Genomic DNA, 23080 nt, shown 5'->3' with positions numbered 1-23080 from the left:
ACTGCACATATCTAAGACCAATAAAATACACAAGTTTTCACAAGACCTGATGTATGTGCAAAAATTTTTAATGGGATTTTGAGCATGGTTAAACTGTCAACAAGGTGACTCGTTTCCCTGAACAACAATAAACGGAGCAGATACAATAAGCCTTTTGCACTGTCAGCGCTCAGGCCCTAATGAGTGTCTTTAACACTATAGAAAAACACATCTTGCAGACCTGTGGTAGTGTCTGTGAGCAGGGGGGCCGCAGAAGATCCCAATCCCTGAACCAATGCTCCCATTTCCAGCAGGCAGCAAACCAACATGTGCTGACTGGCTGAGACATCTGCAGACGAGACTTTGGTCTCCACGTTCCTGTCAGTCAGAGCAGCATCTAAACACACATCATCAAAAACATGCATACTTTTACTAACACTTAATAAATAATGACACTGTAAATCAAATGGCTTCAGAAGCCAGTTACACCAAATATGGATATGGATGTTATTTCCTTTTTTATTTAGCACATTTTACTAAATAAATCTGGCAAAACAATACCCCAGCAACCCCAGCCCCATTTTCACCTATATAAGGTGATTCCTGTGCATCCTACAGGAATTTACAAGTTGATAATAACTTCACTGAAAAATTTGATAGGTGATGTGTCATAAAAGCTCAGATTCTCCAACATTCAGAAATGAAGGTCAAGATTATCACTGTAAGACTGTCAACGTTGGGGGGGGAAAGTGTTGCTGTTACTTTGTTTTAGCTACTGGCTGTACTTTGGAATACAGTTGTTCTCACATCAGGTTTCAGGGGTGTTGCTCCCAAGAGACAGTTGTATTTGTTTGAGTAACACAGTGAACTTAGCTTCACATTTGGCCTAAACGTACCACAAGGTTGTTATTTATAATACTTTTCATTATCAAAATGGAAAATATTCATAATATTTGGATGATTCTTCAGCTTCAAATGTTCAAAAATAGTGGGAAAAAAAGAGTTACTCCCAAAAGTCAAAATAAATTCTAGAGTTCAGAAAAAAACAAGGTAACAAATCTGATACAGCAAAAATTCACATCTGAGAAGCTAGTACCTGTAAAATTGTTTATATTCATATGCAGTGACTTTAATCAGTTGGTACAACTGATATTTTCCTATATGATTTTTAGCATTATTTCCATAATGTTCCTTCAGGAGCTATTCTAGCAATCATAACATGCTGTTATTGAGTGAATTATATATATATATTTAATACATTTGTCTAATACAGAGAAGACAGCCATATACAGAATTTCCTTTCACCATGCTCACCAACTGCTCGTTTCTGTGTGGCCACAGCGAGACAGAGCTGTTTTACAGCGTTGATCTGGGCCTTCTCTCCCAGCAGAGACCCCAGAGTGCTCCTCAGGATAAAAGAGACACACCGACGCGTCACTGCAGCATCAGCTGGTGTCTGCGTTGCCCTGACGTGTGACGCCAGCTCCATCAGCAAGGACAGGAAAGCAGGGAAGTTGGCTTCAAGCCAGGAGCTGCCCAAAGTGGAGACAAACACCACGTAGGCCTGAGAGGCAGGGGAGAGTGAGTTCACAACAAACATCTAAATAGCATGATTCCATGCTGTCACTGTGGTTCACCTGTGTAACTCCGATGCGGACGTCCTTGCTGACAGAGCTTGTACCCTTGAGCATGTCTCCACTGGCTCGGAGAAAACCCCCTCCACCCCGCAGAAACCCTCCAGACAGTAATTCCATGACCTCCTCCAGAGAGCCTTGACTCCGAGCACCCTGCCTGGGGGCTGCAGGGGAGGAGGGGGGCAATAGAGTTTATTGATCTCATATATGTGCAAATAGCTGTCTGAACATACATGTAAATGCCAACGTGGAGGGTTGGTAATTCAACTCACCCAGCAATTACAGTGTGAGACTGCAAATCTAATAAACACTGGGAAGCTCTAACTGCAATTGTACAACTCCAATAATGTAATCTAATGGCCAATTAAATTACATAATAATATGTAATCTGTGAATATGTCTTCACTGACATACTGATTGTTGAACTTGTCATCTATTGTCATAACCTGATGCAGAGAGCTGCTTATTTATAGGTACAGTGCAGCGGGAGGAAAAAAAATAATTTTTTGTAAAAAATACAAAGTAGCTTTATTTTTTGGGAAGCTGAGTTCAGTTTCACACCCAGTAACACCCAAGAATGATTACTGCTAGATTGGTAAAAAAAAAAGAAATCACAAAAATAGAACGGATTTGACAAACTGGAATAGGTTGAAAGACCTGAAAAAGCAAAGCATGATTCCATAATCTAAAGAAACAGATGAAAGACAAATTTATTAATATTCATCAGTCTGGAAAGGGTTACAAAGCCATTTCTAAGACTTTGGGATTCCAGTGAACCATGGTGACAGCCATTATACTTGGCAAAAAAACCCGTCTTTTATGACCCCTAAGCCTTTTGGGAAAATATTCTGTGGACTGAGAAGAAAACAAAAGTTGAACTTGAGTCCCACTAAATCTGACACAAAACTAAACACAGCATTTTATTAAAATAACTTAAAGCATGGTGGTAGTGTCATGGTCTGGGGCTGCTTTGGGTTCGGATAACCTGTACATATTACAGAGCCCTATTTTGGGGTCATACCAGTGAACTGTCGCGGTTCCACAGCAGCAGCTAGGAGAATTCCCAGCAGTTTGGATACAGACACTCTGACGTTGTAGTTTGATCCTTCAAAAGCTCTGAAGCACACAGTGGCCACATTCTCCAGCTCACTGGTCCACAAGAATGCAGCCTCTCTCTGCAGCTCCAACAAAACCTGACCGGATGACACACAGAAGTACTTAGCTATCCAAACATCTGAGCCGAAAATGAGCACAAACCAAGACAAAGTTTCATAGACCTCCAGATTCAGATTGATTTTTAAAACTAGCTGCATGGAAGGAAATCAAACCTAAACTGACAGGGTGTTACAAGAACAATAAATAATAAATAATGTCAAATGAGACATGACGGCTGCTGTTACCTTGGCAGCAGCACAGCGTACAGCCATGGACCGGTCTGTCAGACAGGCTCTCACTACCTTGTAGATGTCACGGTGACACGACACTGCACTGACACCCAAACCTCGAAGGATCCTCTCCATGCTGAGCATGATCTCATAGCGACCCTGAGACTGAGAGCAGCACAGAAGGTTATTTGTGAAAAATCATCTCACAAATCTGCAGCTGTTCTGATTAAAATCTTTCTTTATCTTATAACTACTTTGACCTGTTCAAGTGAGAAAAGCCCTTCAAAATCTCAATCAGAATATCTAGGTAACATTTTCAGCATTTATCACTACACAGTTTCAGGGCAGGCAGGGATGTCACACACATGAGCCAGAATTAGCCTAAAGGTGGTGGTGTCAGAAGTCCATTCCAATGTGCTGTTTTTTTTTCATTATTTCCCAAAGTGAAATTAATTACACACACAAACACATGCACGTTTTCTTTGAATTACCACAAATTACAGAACAAGGTCCTGATAATGAACTGCATTTTCTTTCCTATAATTGTATGTAAGAGCTGTGGTGATGTATTTCTTTGTTTTACTAAAACCGCATGTCTTGGATAATGTGGAAAACATTATAAATCTATTATTGCAGGTATTTGTCCTAGGACATCACAAAGATCCAATGTATAATTAAACTTCTTTAACCTGAAAGAAAGGGAAATAATTTGGAGGTGTTTTTAAAGGTTGCCGGGCAACAGTTTTAGAGGACCCCTCTATATAGTGTTAGACAAATATTCAGCCATACTTGTGCCAGAGCTACAAACTTGATGATAGCTACTAAAAGCTTCTGGTTGAGATAAAACTTAAGTAAATATACAAATGTCCCTGTGTTATATATTTGACCCAGATCCAAAATGAATTCAAACCCAGTTCTTGTTATTTAAAGCCAGATGTGTGCTGTACAATCATTCTACCTCGGAAAGAATTACATATTAATGTCTGAATAAATGTCTGGTTTGTGGTTAGTCTGCATGTGTCCCTTTTTTGTTCCAGCAGAATCACTGACAATTTGTTAAACCTGCTTTAGTCTTTTCTACATCTTTCTGAAACTTACAAAAGCAGGAGATAAGTGAACAAACCTCAGCACTCTTCATAGCCTTCAGCAGGCAAACTAACGTATCTTTGAAGCAGCCGATGAGCATCCGACCAAGCTGTTCATATAATGTGCCAAGACATGCAATGGCTGCCCTGAAAAACACATAAGAAAACGGTAAATGGACTGGCACTTACAGGGAGTGCAGAATTATTAGGCAAATGAGTATTTAGTCCACATCATCCTCTTCATGCATGTTGTCTTACTCCAAGCTGTATAGGCTCGAAAGTCTACTACCAATTAAGCATATTAGGTGATGTGCATCTCTGTAATGAGAAGGGGTGTGGTCTAATGACATCAACACCCCATATCAGGTGTGCATAATTATTAGGCAACTTCCTTTCCTTTGGCAAAATGGGTCAAAAGAAGGACTTGACAGGCTCAGAAAAGTCAAAAATAGTGAGATATCTTGCAGAGGGATGCAGCAGTCTCAAAATTGCAAAGCTTCTGAAGCGTGATCATTGAACAATCAAGCGTTTCATTCTATTTTGTCAACAGGGTCGCAAGAAGCGTGTGGAAAAACCAAGGCGCCAAATAACTGCCCATGAACTGAGAAAAGTCAAGCGTGCAGCTGCCAAGATGCCACTTGCCACCAGTTTGGCCATATTTCAGAGCTGCAACATCACTGGAGTGCCCAAAAGCACAAGGTGTGCAATACTCAGAGACATGGCCAAGGTAAGAAAGGCTGAAAGACGACCACCACTGAACAAGACACACAAGCTGAAACGTCAAGACTGGGCCAAGAAATATCTCAAGACTGGTTTTTCTAAGGTTTTATGGACTGATGAAATGAGAGTGAGTCTTGATGGGCCAGATGGATGGGCCCGAGGCTGGATTGGTAAAGGGCAGAGAGCTCCAGTCCGACTCAGACGCCAGCAAGGTGGATGTGGAGTACTGGTTTGGGCTGGTATCATCAAAGATGAGCTTGTGGGGCCTTTTCGGATTGAGGATGGAGTCAAGCTCAACTCCCAGTCCTACTGCCAGTTTCTGGAAGATACCTTCTTCAAGCAGTGGTACAGGAAGAAGTCTGCATCCTTCAAGAAAAACATGATTTTCATGCAGGACAATGCTCCATCACACGCGTCCAAGTACTCCACAGCGTGGCTGGCAAGAGAGGGTATAAAAGAAGACAAACTAATGACATGGCCTCCTTGTTCACCTGATCTGAACCCCATTGAGAACCTGTGGTCCATCATCAAATGTGAGATTTACAAGGAGGGAAAACAGTACACCTCTCTGAACAGTGTCTGGGAGGCTGTGGTTGCTGCTGCACGCAATGTTGATGGTGAACAGATCAAAACACTGACAGAATCCATGGATGGCAGGCTTTTGAGCGTCCTTGCAAAGAAAGGTGGCTATATTGGTCGCTGATTTGTTTTTGTTTTGTTTTTGAATGTCAGAAATGTATATTTGTGAATGTGGAGATGTTATATTGGTGTCACTGGTAAAAATAAATAATTGAAATGGGTATATATTTGTTTTTTGCTAAGTTGCCTAATAATTATGCACAGTAATAGTCACCTGCACACACAGATATCCCCCTAAAATAGCTAAAACTAACAACAAACTAAAAACTAATTCCAAAAACATTCAGCTTTGATATTAATGAGGTTTTTGGGTTCATTGAGAACATGGTTGTTGTTCAATAATAAAATTATTCCTCAAAAATACAACTTGCCTAATAATTCTGCACTCCCTGTATATTGTGCTTTTCTACTCTGAAAGCACTTACTTATTGACACGTCTTATTCACCCACACACACACATTCATGCAAACACTTTTTTCTACTGTATGCCAAGGGGCTTTTTAACCTTCACGCACTCACACTTAAGTGGATGTAATTGCAGCTCAATGTTCAAACATCCTGCCTAAGGATACGTCAACATGCAAACTAGAGGAGCCAAGGTTTGAAAAACTGCATAGGGACAGGGAGCGTGTTCAACAAACCCTAAACATCAGCAAGCATGAATTTCGCATTTCGTAACAGCATCTATTTTGTGGTGGAATATTAACACATGTCAGCATGATATTTATCTTAAAAAAAAAAAAACAGGAGGGCAAGAAAGAGCCATATATATTAGCTGAGACCACTGTCGTCACAGACAGAAAAAAAAAAATGGAAATCAGTGGAAATTATATTACAATTATATTAATTATAGTACGATTCATACTCAATTTCAGAACCTTACTTTTCAGAAGCTTGATAGCATTTAATGACTCATTTAATGTGAACAAATATCAACAAGCAATGTTTAGAGTGTAAACGGCCCACAGACTGCATTTAAAAACTAGCTTGAAAACTGAACTAAACATATTTTAAGTCTTAAAAAGTTTTCAGCTTCATTTTCATTCAAATAATCACATCACAATAACATTTCCAATTGTGACATCAGTGAATAGAGATTTATTCTTTAAATTTCAAGCTTTCAAAAAAATAACACTGTTGTTATTAACACTGTGTTACAGTGGCAACCGGCGTGCAACACAGGAACAATAAAAATAAGGGGAAAAAAACAAAACAACTACTACGGTTTTCCACAAAAATATCCCAAAACGAAAGTATCGACAGCTATTTACATCAAAACACCAAACTATTTACAACCGGGGGGGAAGATCGCGACCATCACAAACTGAAACACAAGGCTTAAATACATAGAGGGAGCAATCAGGGAATGGACCACAGGAGGGAAACACAGCTGGGGCAAATCAGAACTGACGAGACAAGGAAGCGTAAACTGAACACACTGAGATACAACAGACCTTCAAAGTAAAACAGGAAACATAACCGTCACGCCTAAAACAAAACACTGACAACACCGAATCGTAACAACTGTCTCACATGCTCCCTGAATGGGTACTGCACCCACATTTTTAAGGGGATGGAAAAGAGGAAAAGTTTTTTTTTCTTCCCTCGTGATCATAAATGTATCCAGACTTACAACCGGGTTGGAAGGGCTGACGGCGAGTCATCTTTGCTGCGTATTATGTCGTTACACCTCTCCACCATTAAGTTGGATGGGATGGGGTCTCCTAAGCGATAGAGCACAGCCAAGCAGTGGGCCAACAGCCAGCGGGTAGGCCCGCTTGGAGAGTTAATTAGAATTTCCCACAGCTGGTCAACCAAACACCGCTGGTTCTGTCTGATATCGACCTAATGGGTAACAAACATTAATAGAATTACCACTCTCAGAGTTACACAATTAATTCCTTTTTATTTTCCATGATCATATGACCTCTTACCCTGTCAGTGACTGGGAGGAGCCTCTTTAGGTGGTTAAGCCATTCCAAGATGAACTCGGCCTTCTGGTGTTTGCCCACCTGATTACATGCCTCCTCGTCCAGGAGGAGGCTGTGAGCACGCTCCATCGCACAACACCAGTAGTGCTCCTCTTTCACCTTCTGTCTTTTTCCTGTGCTCTCCCAAGTGCTCAGTGTGGATGACCTGCCATCCTCCAAAATTCTTTGAGACATAGGATAAAAAACAAAAAACAAAGGCAGTTTAGTTTATCTAGCGTTAGTAGAAAGACAGCACCAAGGCACACAAGATTTGGCTCAGACTTTGCTCCAATCAAGGACCCCAGCTGTGGATACTGGGAACAAATATTCTCATTCGGTGAATACTGTGGGTGATGTTAACAATGAGAGTAATATTTTCTAGCATATTTCTTTAAGTTTCCAAAAATGTATATATATATATATATATATAAAATTAGAGCTGGGCGATAAAACGATAACGATATGTATTGCGAAATAACTTTTTCTCGATAGAAAAATTAAACTATTGCGATAGGCTCTTGAACAGCCAGTCCAAATTAAGTAGCGCAGAGCCGAACCAATCACAGCCGCAGCGTCACGTCACGTGACTTGTTACGTGCGTGCCAAGCCGCACATGTGTATTTGTTTGGGAAGCAGCCAGCCGCCATGCCGCCCAGGGTAATGGAGGAAATGAGTGTGCAGACTAGAGAAAAATCAACCGACAGCGTGACCGAAGGTTACCGAAGAGAAAACAGATGATGGTTCCAATGCCGGAGAGATTGTCGAACGGAAGAGCCATAGAAGTTCCGTAGTGTGAAGGTATTTCGGCTATTTCAAGTCTGACAAAAAACAGAGTAGCGCACTGTAAATTGTGCCGAAAGCAAGTCTGGAAATACAATAAAGCGGTGCATGCTCAATCTCTGACTGGAAGCGCTGATTCGTCATTCGGCTTTTGTCAGACTAAAGTAACTGTTAAAACTGTTTGAAAAGCTAAGCTATACAACAAGGAGAGATTGAGAATTTCCTTTTAGTTCTCAGTTTATTTGATATTGACAAAAGTTAGTCAGTTTTGTCTGTTCTTCTGTAAAACAAACTAAGATTTATTTTTAGAATTAATATTTTGTTTCTAAGTGGAATTGACAATTTAGTCGTCTGTTTCGTTTGTTCTATTTTGAAACTTAAACGCTTTAGCGGCTGCCTTTTGTGTAGTTTGCAATATTTGCCTTTATTTATCTGAAAAAGTCTCATGTTCCTTAAGTACTTCTACCCTGTTGAACTTATTTTGGAAAATAAATATTTAAATAAAAACAAGCTGCTGATTATTTCACATTTTACTTGTGAGCAACGGCACATTTAAATCTTACAAATATAGTTATTTGGCTTATATCGTGATAGATATCGTTATCACCTGAAATGAAAAAAACATATCGTGATATGAAAAATTTTATATCGCCCAGCTCTATATAAAATATACATATTATTATATATATATATATTATTATATATATTATTTTGCTGTATACACCATTTAAGATTGTGGTTGGGTTTTTTTTTTTTTTTTTTTTTTTAAATGGACGTACAGATCAACTTGACATTGGAACTAGAGGATTCCCAATAGCCAACAGCTGCCTTTGGGATCCTGATGGAGAACTAATGAACACTATGGTCTCCCTGTGCCCTAAACTGCAAAGCAAGCCAGGGCTGCGTGATATGATGAAATATGCCGGATGACGAAATTAAAACATCTATTGTTAAAGGACCTGTTAAAAAAAAACAAAACAAGTCGAGGACCTTATTCCTAAATGAGTGGCTACCTATGTAGCTTGGACATGGTTTGGTTATAAAAAGTCTGACATGGACCAGAAAACTGTACTACGTAAATTATGCAGGAAATCGGTACCCACCATGGACTCAAACACGACAAACCTTTTCTACCACCTACAGAAGAATCATGTGAAACTGTATGGAGAGAGTTTACGGATGAGAAGCAAAAAGGAGTCAAAATAAAAAACCTTAGACTCAAATGATAGAATAGGCTTTTCCCCGCAGCAAGCCATGTAATAAATACTCACAAAGAAAATGGCAGCCGTTACAACTTATATCTAAAAATATATAGTTTCATGCATTGGTCAAAACACTCAACTCCAGGTACAAAATACCCAGCTGAAAACACTTCATATAAGTCAAGTTGCCCGAGATTCACAGAATTTACAGAAAATGCACCATTTTGTGATATATAGGGCTGTGCAATATGACCACAATCTCATATCCCGATCGCAATATATTTCGAGAAATAGTGCGTTTTCTGTAAATTCTGTGAATCCCGGGCAACTCGACTTGTGTGAAGTGTTTTCAGCTGGGTGTCGCTTGACAGAGGCATGAAGCTATACAATTTTAGATATATAAGTTGTAATGACCGCCATTTTCTTTGTATTTTTTACATGGTGTGCTGCAGGGAAAGGCCTGTTCCAACATTTAAGGTTTATTTTGAGCACCTGAAGGCTCTTTTTTGCTTCTCAGCTGTAAACTCTCCTCATGCTCTTTCACATCATTCTTGCGTAGGTGGTAGAAGAGGTTTACCGTGTTTGAGTGTGGTGGGGACAGTTTGCGGCATAATTTGCATAGTACAGTTTTCTGAGAAATAAGAATAATGTATATCATTTCAGTTTATTTTGAAAAGTCTCAACAGGATCTTGAGGTTAATTGTGAAAGGTTTGTGTGGAAAATAAACAAGCGGATGGCGGAGCCACATGATGGTTTTGCCATCGTTGTTGTTAATGAAAGTAACCAGTAACTTGCTTTCGACTAATTAGATCTGGTGTTATAACCTGGTAAAAAGCAAACCACCTTATAAACACTGAAAATCCAGGATTAAATTTAAAGTTACCTCACTAAGCCCCAAATTGTGCTTCATAGTACAGGCAACATCCCTCTGTCAGGCAGAGTAAATTCTGATCTGTGCTAAGATCTCTCCAAGTTATCCTTACAGAAATCTAAAGCATAACATCAGAAATTAAAGCTTTGACAGAGGGCAGTGCTGAGCTCTGATAACTATTGAATGATTGCACTTGTTGGAAACAGTGACTCCAATGTGATTCCAAAATATAACATGCAATGTTCATAATGCATGATGCGAGATGACGCACAGTTACGCATTGTTGATGAATGTGACCAATGGTTTCAAATGCCTTTGTTTAATGACCTTAAGTAGTTCTCAAATTTAACATGATATCTCATTGTTTCTTAGTTTTAGACTGCCTTTAAAAAAATAAAACTGTTAGTCATGGTTAGCCTAATTTTTTTTCCTTGTTTAGTCGGTTAAGAACATAGTTGCCAAGAAAATCCCTAAGCCGAACTAGGGCTGTTCAATATAATGATATATATCTGATGACGATGTAAAAACGTCTATCGTTTCATTTTACGCTACCGTTTGTTTCGTGGTGTGCCAAAATGGATGATCTGATATCGTCGTGTTGGTGTTGTTTCCAGTTCCGGGTTCAACATTGAAAGTGACCAATCACATTGTTGTGACGTTATTCTTTTACGAACCAAGCCATTCGTGCATTATGAAATTCCGATGTTGCAAGGACAATATCAGTTCTGCTTACCGTTTATTAAAGGGTTACAGTTAGGGTTAGGGTCCGTTGATCGGAGGACAGAGGCGGTTTCTTGCAGCTTAAGTACAGTTTTTTGTTTTACGGCGGTTTTTCCCGAAGTCGCAAAAGTATGACGTCACAACATTCTGATTGGTCACTTGCAATGTTGATCCTGGAACAAAATGTTTTAGTATGACGATCTGGGAACAACACCAACACGACGATATCAGATTGTGTGTCGTAAAATAAACGATTAGTTATGTCTATAACTTCTGTTCCCTGAAGGAGAGGAACGAGGTACAACACATAAGTATGGGATATCACGCCCTCGCGTGTCCTGGCTGAAGAAACCTTTATTCACGCCTTTACGGCAGATGACGTGTGATGACACGCGCAAGGCCCCGCCCGCACATATAGCCGCTGCCATCACCGTCATCCCTCAGTTCGATAGCCGCTCTTCACCGAGCCAACTGCTCAGTGGGGCCACCCTGTGTTGTACCTCGTTCCTCTCCTTCAGGGAACAGAAGTTATAGACATAACTAATCGTTCCCTTTCAGTCGATTCACTCGGTACAACACATAAGTATGGGACCTATATACACGCCCCGCAGAGCAGCCACCGAACCGGAACGGGACCACCACATCCTTAGTGAGTGGTAGACCCAGCAGAAAGGACAGCATGAGCCACCGAAGGGGCTGTAACGTCCAACCGATAAAACCGCACAAAAGTGTGCGGCGACGCCCAATTAGCCGCTGCACAAATATCAGCCACAGGCACCCCTCTAAAAAGAGCCCATGAGGTCGCCATCCCCCTGGTGGAATGAGCTCCCACCCCGTGGGGCAACGCAAAACCTCCGGTGCTGTATGCCAGCGAGATAGCTTCTACAATCCAGTGGGACAGCCTCTGTCTGGACAGAGCTCTACCCCTATTCGGATTAGCGAAGCAGACAAACAACTGGTCACACAAACGCACATCCCGAGTGCGCTCAATGTAGGTGCGTAGCGCACGCACCGGACAAAGAGAATGCACCCTCCTCTGCTCCTCAGATTCAAAAGGAGGGGAGCAAAAGCTCAGCAACTCAAACTCCATTGAACTATAAGATGCAGGCATGACCTTGGGAAGATAGGCGGCATTCGGACGCAATACGACCTTGCGGCCATCAGGAGAAAACTGTGTGCAGGCAGGATGCACAGACAGCGCATGAAGGTCCCCCACTCGCTTCGCCGAGGCCAAAGCGAGAAGTAATGCGGTCTTATACGAAAGAAGTTTCATATCTACCGACTCAACGGGTTCAAACGGAGGGCCACAAAGGGCCTCCAGCACCAAAGACAAGTCCCAAGCCGGGACACTGGACTTAAGCACGGGCCTCAGCCGGCGAACCCCTTTCAGAAAACGCACGGCGAGGGGATGCGCACCTGGTGTCACCCCGTCAAAACCGATATGACAAGCAGATATAGCCGCTAAATAAACCTTGATCGTCGAAAACGAAAGGCCTTTATCCAACAGCTCCTGCAGGAATGTCAAAACATCCACAATAGAGCACTGAAATGGGAGAGTGTGGCGGTCCTGGCACCATCGCTCGAAGGCTCGCCATTTGTAAGCGTACAAGCCTCTAGTAGACGAGGCCCTGGCGCTCTGAATCGTCGCTACCACACTAGGTGGCAGACCCTTAGCAACCAAGTTTAACCTCTCAGCAGGTAAGCATGAAGGTGCCACAGATCCGGGCGCGGATGAAACACTTCCCCCCCCGCCTGAGAGAGGAGATCCCTGCGGAGAGGAAGCTGCCAAGGACTTGCTGCAAGCAGGCTGATTATTTCTGCATACCACGACTTCGCGGGCCACCAAGGGGCCACCAGGATCAGAGAGAGGGAATGCCGACGCACCCTCTCCAGAATTGGAGATATCATTTCCACTGGGGGAAATGCATACAGGAGCACGTCTGGCCATTGGTGCGCTAGCGCGTCCAAGCCCAAGGGTGCATCGTGGTCGATTATGGAGAAGTACAGGGGGCAGTGAGCATTCACCCTGGAAGCAAAAAGATCTATTTGCGCCTCGCCAAATAGATCCCAAATCTGAGCCACTATTGAAGGGTGTAACCTCCATTCTCTCACCAGAGGACCCCCCCTGGAGAGAAGGTCCGGCCCCAGGTTCAGGTGGCCCGGGACATGGGTGGCTCTTAGAGTCAGAAAATGAACACTGCACCATAACAGCAGAGAGCGAGACAGCTGCAACAGGGGAAGAGAGCGTGTTCCTCCCTGCCTGTTTATATAAGACACCACTGTTGAATTGTCCGTCCTGACTAAGACATGCTGGCCCTGCAGGACTGGACGGAAACGCTTTAGAGCTAAGAACACTGCTAACAGCTCTAAGTGGTTGATGTGCAGCTGGCGCTGAGCCGCGGACCAGATCCCTCTCACTGACGCACCCTCGCACAGCGCTCCCCACCCACTTAGGGAAGCATCTGTGGACACCACCTTGCGAAACAACACCCTCCCCATCCGAGAGCCCTGGTGCAGTAGCCCGGGCTCCCTCCAAGGACGGAGAGCTAGCATGCAAGACGCAGTCACCGGCAGCCTCCTCCGGAGGTGACGCGAAGCACACAAACGGTGAGAGAGAGTCCAGCGTTGAAACGCTCTCATTTTCAACAGCCCAAGCGGCACTACGGCGATCATAGATGCCATCATGCCCAACAAGCGCAATATCGTCTGGAAACGCAGTCTGCGTCCCAGCTGAAATTGAGCGAGGCAGCGATGAAACGCGGCCACTCTGTGCTCTGACAACCGTGCGCGGCTGGAAAGAGAGCATATTTCCAGACCGAGAAAAGCGATCTGTTGACCTGGGATTAGCGAGCTCTTCTGAAAGTTCACAGAGAACCCCAGTGTCTGAATGTGTGACAGAACCCGCGACAGCTGCGTCTCCGCCTGTTCTCTGGAGCAAGCCACGAGAGCCCAGTCGTCCAGGTAGGCCAAGATGCGGATGCCCCTCTTCCTGAGGGGCGCTAGCGCTGCCTCGGCACATTTCGTAAAGGTGCGGGGAGCGAGCGACAGCCCGAACGGCAGCACTAGGTATTCGTAGGCTACGCCCTCGAATGCAAACCTCAGAAACTGCCTGTGTTTCGGGTGTATAGCGACATGAAAATAAGCATCTGTTAGATCGATTGTCGCAAACCGATCTCCCGGGCCGACTGCACTCAGGAGCTGTCTGAGTGTTAGCATCTTGAACCTGTACGTTCGCAGGTACGTGTTCAAGACTCGCAGGTCGAGGATGGGACGAAGCCCTCCCCCTTTCTTCGGAATGACAAAATAACGGCTGTACCAACCTTTGTCCGTCTCCGAAGCGGGGACCACCCGTATTGCTCTCTTCTGTAATAGCGCCTGTATTTCCTCTCTGAGTACCAAGGCTGCCTCGGGGTTGACAATCGTGTTCACGACTCTTTGGAAACGAGGCGGCTTGACCCGGAACTGCAACCGGTAACCCATGGCAACGGTTTGCAGCACCCACGGAGAGGGGGCGCAAGCGCGCCACTGAGGGAAGTGAGCAGCCAGCCGGCTGGCCTGCAGCACTGACGGCGGGGCGCCGTCGCCCCCCAGTGTGTCTGCAGGGGACTGCATCCCCTGCCTGACCTGGCTCATTTCGCCTGCAGGTTGAGCATTTGAGATTGTTTGAGAGTAAACAACACTCTTTATTGATTGCAACATGGGAACATGTACATTTATACATTTTGTTGGGTGCACCTTTTCCGGGGCATAACAATGAAAAACAGCGGGAACACTCGATGTGGTCGCTTGAACATTCAACACATCTGAACCGTGTGCAGGGGTTATGTGCTTGGGAGACCGCGATAGGGAAGTGCAGCGCCTTCTGGGGCTGACAACCTGAACAGAACTTAAGCGGCACCTCTTGTGCGGCAACAGAGGGGTAAGAGCAGCGTCTCCCTGCTGCCGGATCCCTTCCCCACTCGCAATCACAGCTAGGAGGGCTGAGGCTTCTTCCTCCTGGGCGTCGGGTCCCGTCGGGGGCCCGGGGGAGGGCCTTTGCCCCAGGCCGACTGGCGTGGAGCTCGGGCCGGAGTACGTGCTCTCGCCGGCGGCCCTCCCACTCCAGCAGTGGGCGCCGGTCTCTTGCCAGCTGTCAGAGGAGCGGCGGGCCTGTGAGAGCTAGCAGTGGGCTTGGGCTGGGGCTGGCGTCTGGGGATGATGTCGCGCAGAGCTTCCGTCTGCTTCTTCCTCAGATCGAATCTAGCCTGAATGGCTTCAAGTGAATGTCCGAATAACCCAGCCGCAGACACTGGTGCGTCCAGATACACAGCTCTGTCTCTATCAGGGACGTCGGAGAGGGTCAGCCACAGGTGCCTCTGCGCCACCACTGTCGAAGCCATCCCTCTGCCCAGGGAGAGCGCTGCACAGCGAGACGCACGGAGGATGTAATCCGTGGTGACTCTAACCTCGTTAAGAAGAGGTGACAGCGGGCTGTCCTCCGGAACCAGCGATCCAAGCTCCGCCAGGCACATTGCTTGGTACGTCTGGAGCATGGTGACGGAGCTCATGGCTCGAGCGGTGCCGGCCTGAGCCCGATAAATCTTCTCCAGCTGCGAGGCCGAGAATCTGCAGTGCTTGGACGGCAGAGTTGCGGGGCCACCGACACCATGGTTATGGGACGGGGCCAGATAAGCAGCCAGAGACGGCTCCATAGGGGGTGGGTTAGCTAAACCAGCTCCCTCGGCGCCGTCCAATTCCATGTACTGTCCATAGCCGGGCACAGTGACGCGGGTAGACAGAGGTTTGTCCCATGACGCTGTTAGCTCGCAGAGAAAGTCTGGGAACATGGGGAGGCAGTTTTTGGCCGTTGCGGGCTCCGGTGGAAGGAAAAAACCCGCAAACCGCGACGGCTTCCGAGCTGGTGGAGGAGAGGGCCAGTCCACCTGCAGCTTCTCAGCGGCACGGCGAAACAGGGAGAAAAGAGAGGTGTCATCGTGGCCGACCGGCGCAGCAGCGGCGGCATATTGGGTCGACAATGAGCTCTCCTGCTCATCCTCCGACAAACCATGGATGTCCAGGCCGATGTCCAGCACGTCATCGTCTTCCTGGGGAGCGCTGGCGGGCTTCAACCCAGGCTGAAGCCCGTCAGCGCTCCTGCATGGTTCCGGTCCGTCATCGGCTAACCCGTCAACGTATTCCATGTGGTCAGCCCAGCTAATCGCGGGGACATCGACCTGAAAATTTTCGTCTTCGGACTCGGACGAAGCCGGGGCTCCAGACTCGGAAAGAAGAGGGTCATGCCGTGCGACAGCCGAGCGTCCCAGCACTCTTTCCACAAACGTCACCCGTCTTTCCAGGGTCGAGCGTCGGAGCTGGCGACAAAACGCACAAGCTTCGGGCTCCGTCAACGCTCTCCTAGCGTGGACGATCCCCAGGCAGACAGGGCAGGCATCGTGCTGGTCGCTGTCGTGCAAAGAGAAACCACATCCCTGAGGACAGGGGCGAACAGAAGATTTCTGCTTTGCTCGCTTCGGTTTGGAGTCCATTCCCAAAACGCAAAGCGAAACGCTGCACAAGAAAAACTTGAAAATAGCGCTCCGCGGGCAGCCTACGCACCAGCTGGGCGGTGGAGGCTAACACCAACAGGGGCAGTTAAGCTAGGTTCAAGTTGGCAGACAACGGAGCTAACTAGCAGTAGCTAGCTAGCCCAACTCAGCAGAGGTGTTCTCAGCGAGGTGAAGAGCGTAAGAACTGAGGGATGACGGTGATGGCAGCGGCTATATGTGCGGGCGGGGCCTTGCGCGTGTCATCACACGTCATCTGCCGTAAAGGCGTGAATAAAGGTTTCTTCAGCCAGGACACGCGAGGGCGTGATATCCCATACTTATGTGTTGTACCGAGTGAATCGACTGAAAGGGAACTGTTTACAGCAATATTTTTTCACCGTTTTGATGGTCACTGTAGTGGCTATATCAATTTCTTAAAGTTCTCTCTTTCTCTTATATTTAATATAGCCACACTAAGGACGGACAAGCGCCTGTTTTTATGCGTTGTGGTTAGCAACAACTACGGTAACACCATCGCGTGTCCGCTTGTTTATGTTCCACATAAACCTTTCACAATAAAGCTCAAGATCCCGTTGACTTTTCAAAATAAACTGAATCACGTGAAAGAGCAGATTATTTACGGATGAGAAGTAAAAAAAAAAAAAAAAGACGCCAGGTGCTAAAAAACAAAACAAAACCTTAGACTCAAACGTTAGAACAGGCTTTTCCCCGCAGCACGCCGTGTAATAAATACTCACAAAGAAAACGGCGGCCGTTATAACTTATGTCTAAAAATGTATCGTTTCATGCATCGGTTAAAACACTCGACTCCAGGTACACGATGCCCAGCTGGAAACACTTCATGCAACTCAAGCTGCCCGAAAGTCACAGAATTTACAGAAAATGTTACATTTTTGTGATATGTAAAGCGCTATACAAATACAGACCATTTACCATTTATATCGTTATCTGGACGATAGAATTCTTATATCGGGATATGAGATTCTGGTCATATCGCACAGCCCTAAGCCGAACTACGGTTTTCACTGACAGTTCACCGAAGGATTTTTCTATTTTTAAATACACTTACAGATGGTCACACTGCTATAAACCCACTGTTCCCAAGTCTGGATCTTCAAAAATAAAATAAATCAGAGCAACATGGATACCTCCTCTTTGAGTGCCTCTATATACACTCAACAAAAATATAAACGCAACACCTTTGTTACTGCTCCCATTCCCCATGGGATGGATGTAGAGACCTAAAATTCATTCCAGATACACAATATAACCATCCCTCCCAAACAGTGGTCACAAATCAGTCCAAATGTGTGGTAGTGGGCACATCTGCTATATTGAGATAATCCATCCCACCTCACAGGTGTGCCACATCAGGATGCTGATCTGACATCATGAGTAGTGCACAGGTGTACCTCAGACTGCCCACAACAAAAGGCCACCCTGGAATGTGCAGTTTTTTGCGCTATTGGGGGTCTGGGGACCCAGAACCGGTCAGTATCTGGTGTGACCACCATTTGCCTCATGCAGTGCAACACATCGTCGCATGGAGTCTATCAGATTGTCAATTGTGGCCTGTGGAATGTTGGTCCACTCCACTTCAATGGCTGTGCGAGGTTGTTGGATATTCGTGGGAACTGGTACACGCTGTCGTATACGCCGGTCAAGCACATCCCGAACATGCTCAATGGGTGACATGTCCGGTGAGTATGCTGGCCATGCAAGAACTGGGACATTCTCAGCTGCCATCTGCCCTGAACAATGTGAACCATGATTCATCCGTGAAGCGCACACCTCTCCAACGTGCCAGACGCCATCGAATGTGAGCATTTGCCCACACAAGTCTGTTACGGCGACGAGCTGGAGTCAGGTCAAGACCCCGATGAGGACGACGGGCATGCAGTTGAGCGTCCCTGAGATGGTTTCTGACAGTTTGTGCAGAAATTGTTTGGTTGTGCAAACCAATTGTTCCAGCAGCTGTCTGGGTGGCTGGTCTCAGACAATCTTGGAGGTGAACCTGCTGGATGTGGAGGTCCTGGGCTGGTGTGGTTACACGAGGTCTGCGGTTGTGAGGCCGGTTGGATGTGCTGCCATATTCTCTGAAACGCCTGTGGAGACAGCTTATGGTTGAGAAATGAACATTCAATGCACGGGCGACAGATCTGGTTGACATTCCTGCTGTCAGCATGCTAATTGCACGCTCCCTCATTGCTTGTGGCATCTGTGGCATTTTGCTGTGAGACAAAACTACACATTCCAGGGTGGCCTTTTGTTGTGGGCAGTCTGAGGTACACCTGTGCACTACTCATGATGTCAGATCAGCATCCTGATGTGGCACACCTGTGAGGTGGGATGGATTATCTCAATATAGCAGATGTGCCCACTACCACACATTTGGACTGATTTGTGACCACTGTTTGGGAGGGATGGTTATATTGTGTATCTGGAATGAATTTTAGGTCTCTACGTCCATCCCATGGGGAATGGGAGCAGTAACAAAGGTGTTGCGTTTATATTTTTGTTGAGTGTAGATCTGGCTCCAGTCCACACACCCTCAAATATCAAAAGTTCTCATAAAAGTATCTCATACTGTGAGCCTGTAGTGCATATGTGGAATATATTTTATCAATACCTATTTTTTTCTGCATCTTGTTACATCTTATTTCAAGCCTCTCTCCACTGCTAAAGCACCTCTGAGCTCCACTAAGTGCTTTTTAGACTAAGCTATTCAGCCTTTGTCCCTAACAGAGTAGATTAAACTGGAAAAGGAGGAGAAAGATGCAGAAGAAGAGAGAGCAGCTCATAAATTATTGAACAGCACAACTTGGTCTTCTTCGTTAACACACACAGTGTTCACTGAAGTGCAGGAAGACTCTAAAAATAACTACTGTCCCACAGAAAAGAGCAGACCATGTCCCTGCTGAGCAGCCCCAGTCTGAATCAAAGTGAAAACATAGACAGGACCTACTATTCGGAATTCTAACACCAGAATTTGTCAGGACATCATGAGGACAGAACTGAGCTGCCGAACATTCAGAAATAAATTGGGTGTCAGCAGCTTCATGCTCATTGTTTCATTCACAAAAACTAAGACGTTTGGTTTCCAATACACCAGAACACAGTGATAGTCTATCTTACATGACATACACCCCACATCTTAGTAGTAAAGGAGACAAGCAGCACTGACTGCACCTGCAACCACACCCCACAGAGACATCACACTTCTCCAAGAGTGCCAGGCAAGAAATAAAACCATGAATTTCAGCTGCTGTTCTGCTGCTCTTTAACCTTGGTGCCTGAACTTCATTTCCAATCCTAAATATATCAAAACTGCCAGGGTAATTACGGTAATAGAGAAAACTGTAATGAGTAAGGTGTTAAAATAATAAATAAGGAATTACAAATCTCTTTTGAGGGAGTGGTGCTGCCATCACTGTCTACTTCAGGAAAGGTTTAAAGGAACCTTTTGTTGAAGAGGTTTAAAAGGTATTCTGGTTAGAATTCTAATGTGCAGCTGTAGCAACACAGTCTGGTTTGGCAAAACTCCCCAACTTGTTCTATTGTATTCTATTCTGCGATCTTTCTGTTTACATGGACCATGAATTCGAAATGAAGATAGACTCACTGATTAAACCCAACAGCTTCAGTGCGGATTCTTAGAGGGATTACGAAGTATCTGACACTTTTAATCTCCTGAAAGTCACATACTCTCTCCTCTATTTCCAAAGACAACATGCCACTGAAGTCAACCACATGTACCAAAGTAAGCTAACAATATGAGCCGAAAAACATTTCTTTCTCTCCACTTAAACATCTATTAAACAGTGTCGTCATTTAGCTTTAACAGCTACATTAAGCAGAGGCTTACAGGTAACAGGCTGCTAGCCTGGGTTGGCTAGCGAATGGGCAAAAGTTTGCACAAAAACTGGAGGAAAAAATGAAGGTGATCATTTACCTGGTCGTTCCGGCTACAACACGTTAGTCCTTATAAGAAAATGACAGTCCACAAAAGCAAAAGGGAAAAATTTACCTCAGTTGTGTTCAAGATCTCTGCATTCTCACCGCTGCTCCGTCTGCCGCAGACCTGAGTCGGCGACAACTCAAAGGAACGGAAATATCCTGTTACTCTTCCGGCTTTTGTTTTTTCAAATTAAAATATAACCACGGCATCTCCCCATCAATAGCCAGTCACAATTATTTCCTGTTTTCATGTGTCTAATATATATTTTGAATTTTGAACTGTACTTCACTTCTCTGTGTGCAGACTGCCTGACATTGACACCTGTGTCTTTAACGAATCTTTAACTGCCTGATTACAAAATAGTGTAAACTGCTAAATTGTCTCCCGAACTTCTCTCAGCAAAAAACAAAACAAACAAAACAAAACAAAAAACCACACACGCATCAGTCCATTTTTGGCAGAGCCACAATATCCTGTACAATATCCTACAGTAGGGATTTGAAAATACTCTTACCTTTATATAAAATCCAAAATCAGTTTGAACCTTCTTACCTTCATACCTTCTTATGTTTCTGAAACTCACTCTGTATTCTAACTCACCGTTTTAGATTTCCATTGCCAAACTGTGGGGAAGCAGCCTTCCTGGCTGTTAATTTTAAATACTGGTAAATGTTACTAAAATGAGGCACAGACTACCAACTAGCCGAATGCCTCGGACCTTTAACAGTTACAATTAAATGTATAATTAAATGTGACCTAAATTTGACATTAACGGTCATCTCATGCTTTATAATACAAGTAATGACCTTATAATATCAGAGAGAGAATTCTATTTATTCAACAAAACACTATAAACAAGCTCTTGGTGACAGTGGGGAGGACGAATTCCATTTGAAGAGGAAATGATCTCAAGCAGAACCCTGTTCAGCAGCCTAAGTTTACAAGAAGGATAACTATGGGCTGGTTAAATTAAACTGAATGAAGGCTTCATTGTTTCATATGTGTTTTAACATTATCTTGATTCATTATCTAGATTCATATACTTTCATTAAGGTTGTTGTTACAATCAATCAGGCAAGACTCAAACGATTGCAACCAGGTGTGTTGGCCAAGGGCGGGGACCCGGAATGGAGTGGCGCCCTTACAGAGAGGAGTGAGGAGAAGAGAGAGAAACACAAACAAACGGAGCACTGGAGAGGACTGGAGGAACATGACAGCAGATCATTCACTATAATAGTGATAGGTTTGTGTAGCACACACCTATTGCTGGAATAACCAAGACAATTCTACTACAACAGCAAAAACATCTGTATAGCAGATCCATTTCACTTACCTGTATTTTTATTCATTTGAGGGATTGGTATTTTTAAAAACTACATAAAACAGAATTACATTTGTGGGTTAGTGATTCTTTATTAGGTTTATCAGGTTTGATATAGTATTTAAGTGACTGTTTGAGGAAGATGAGGAGGACTGGCCATCCTACGTGTGTGAGGAAAAAGAACCTGAGTTAGAGCTGTTCAAAATTTATTATTTGTTTTGTAAATCTAAACTCTTTGTACATGTATTTAAGAGAAGAGTGTTAGCAGTATTCACCTTTTCCTGGTTGCGTCCTTCGCTGTATATGGAGCAAAAGAATAAAAGGAGCTCAAAGTTTATGAGCGCCGCGAGTAAACTAGTGTGCCAGGTTAGGGAGCTTTGGTTATGGTGTTCCTAATTTATATATAAGTGATTGAAGTATATATGTTATTGAATTATTTATAGGACTTGGTCCAAATATAAAAAACGTCTTCCATGCGCTTTATTGCAGTTTGAGCTTTGCTTATGTGGATGTTTATTTTCTCCTTTGGTTTGATAACCCCTGACTTAGGCTATTCAGATGCTCACCTGAATCAGGTATCATATAAAAGAGACCATGCCAGAACTTTTTTTTTTTTTTTAAAGTCTGAAGTTCTGGTTTCTCAAAATACTGTGCACCAATTGGACCAATTAGAGGGGGTGGGGTCTTTTGTGAGTAAATTCATCCTTTCCTTAATAAAGAGTACCATTTGATGGATACATTTTATTCCAGCCTCAGCCATGTTGGATTTATTTGATTCAATAGTGGACATTGAAGCCAGGGTACACCCTGGACAGCTCACCAGTCTATCACATAGACACAAACAACCATTTGCAGCAGATTGTGGATTTGAACCCCAGGACCTTCTTACTGTGAGGCAACAGCACTAACCATCAAAAATAGGAAAGCTATGATTTCAATTCAATTCAATTCAATTTTATTTATATAGCGCCAAATCACAACAAAAGTCGCCTCAAGGCGCTTCATAGATACAGAGAAAAACCCAACAATCATATGACCCCCTATGAGCAAGCACTTTGGCGACAGTGGGAAGGAAAAACTCCCTTTTAACAGGAAGAAACCTCCGGCAGAACCAGGCTCAGGGAGGGGCGGCCATCTGCTGCGACCGGTTGGGGTGAGAGAAGGAAGACAGGATAAAGACATGCTGTGGAAGAGAGACAGAGATTAATAACAGATATGATTCAATGCAGAGAGGTCTGTTAATACATAGTGAGCGAGAAAGGTGACTGG

At 44.3% G+C, this 23080-nt stretch overlaps 2 protein-coding genes across 4 annotated transcripts in view; both read right to left on the bottom strand.

Annotated features, from left to right (window-relative positions):
- heatr5a (HEAT repeat containing 5a) overlaps window positions 1–21046 on the bottom strand; it is a 55378-nt gene extending 34332 nt beyond the window's left edge. For 2 of the 3 annotated variants that reach the window (XM_085256158.1, XM_085256160.1), the window contains exons 1-9: window positions 20485–21046; window positions 7377–7596; window positions 7076–7287; window positions 4122–4230; window positions 3014–3163; window positions 2635–2806; window positions 1617–1777; window positions 1294–1543; window positions 221–376 (exon numbers count right to left, since the gene is read on the bottom strand). In XM_085256158.1, coding sequence (XP_085112284.1) covers window positions 221–376; window positions 1294–1543; window positions 1617–1777; window positions 2635–2806; window positions 3014–3163; window positions 4122–4230; window positions 7076–7287; window positions 7377–7502 — 1336 coding nt within the window. In that variant the 5' untranslated portion in view covers window positions 7503–7596; window positions 20485–21046. The remainder of the gene's footprint in view (window positions 1–220; window positions 377–1293; window positions 1544–1616; window positions 1778–2634; window positions 2807–3013; window positions 3164–4121; window positions 4231–7075; window positions 7288–7376; window positions 7597–20484) is intronic. The other variant, XM_085256159.1, reaches the window with a different exon arrangement.
- LOC146551482 (uncharacterized) lies at window positions 11282–14619 on the bottom strand. The gene is made up of 2 exons (XM_085258219.1): window positions 13888–14619; window positions 11282–13777 (listed from the first exon to the last, which is right to left on the bottom strand). The coding sequence occupies exons 1-2, from the start codon at window positions 14617–14619 to the stop codon at window positions 11633–11635; spliced, it is 2877 nt and encodes a 958-aa protein (XP_085114345.1). The 3' UTR covers window positions 11282–11632.
- Window positions 21047–23080: the final 2034 nt, after the last annotated feature.

Source organism: Mchenga conophoros, linkage group LG19 (assembly GCF_057382185.1).
Source record: "Mchenga conophoros isolate Kocher_MC1m ecotype Shallow Benthic linkage group LG19, M_conophoros_male_GT1.1, whole genome shotgun sequence".
In the NCBI taxonomy this organism is placed as follows: Eukaryota; Metazoa; Chordata; class Actinopteri; order Cichliformes; family Cichlidae; genus Mchenga; species Mchenga conophoros.
This window is presented reverse-complemented; position numbering and strand designations above follow the sequence as displayed.

Excerpts from the sequence above, each read along its gene's own strand:
- LOC146551482 (XM_085258219.1), bottom strand. The coding sequence starts at position 14,619 with ATGAGCCAGGTCAGGCAGGGGATGCAGTCCCCTGCAGACACACTGGGG. Across the intron at positions 13,778-13,887 it reads CGGAGACGCAGCTGTCGCGG|CCGCGCACGGTTGTCAGAGC; the intron begins GTTCTGTCACAC and ends CTCTCTTTCCAG.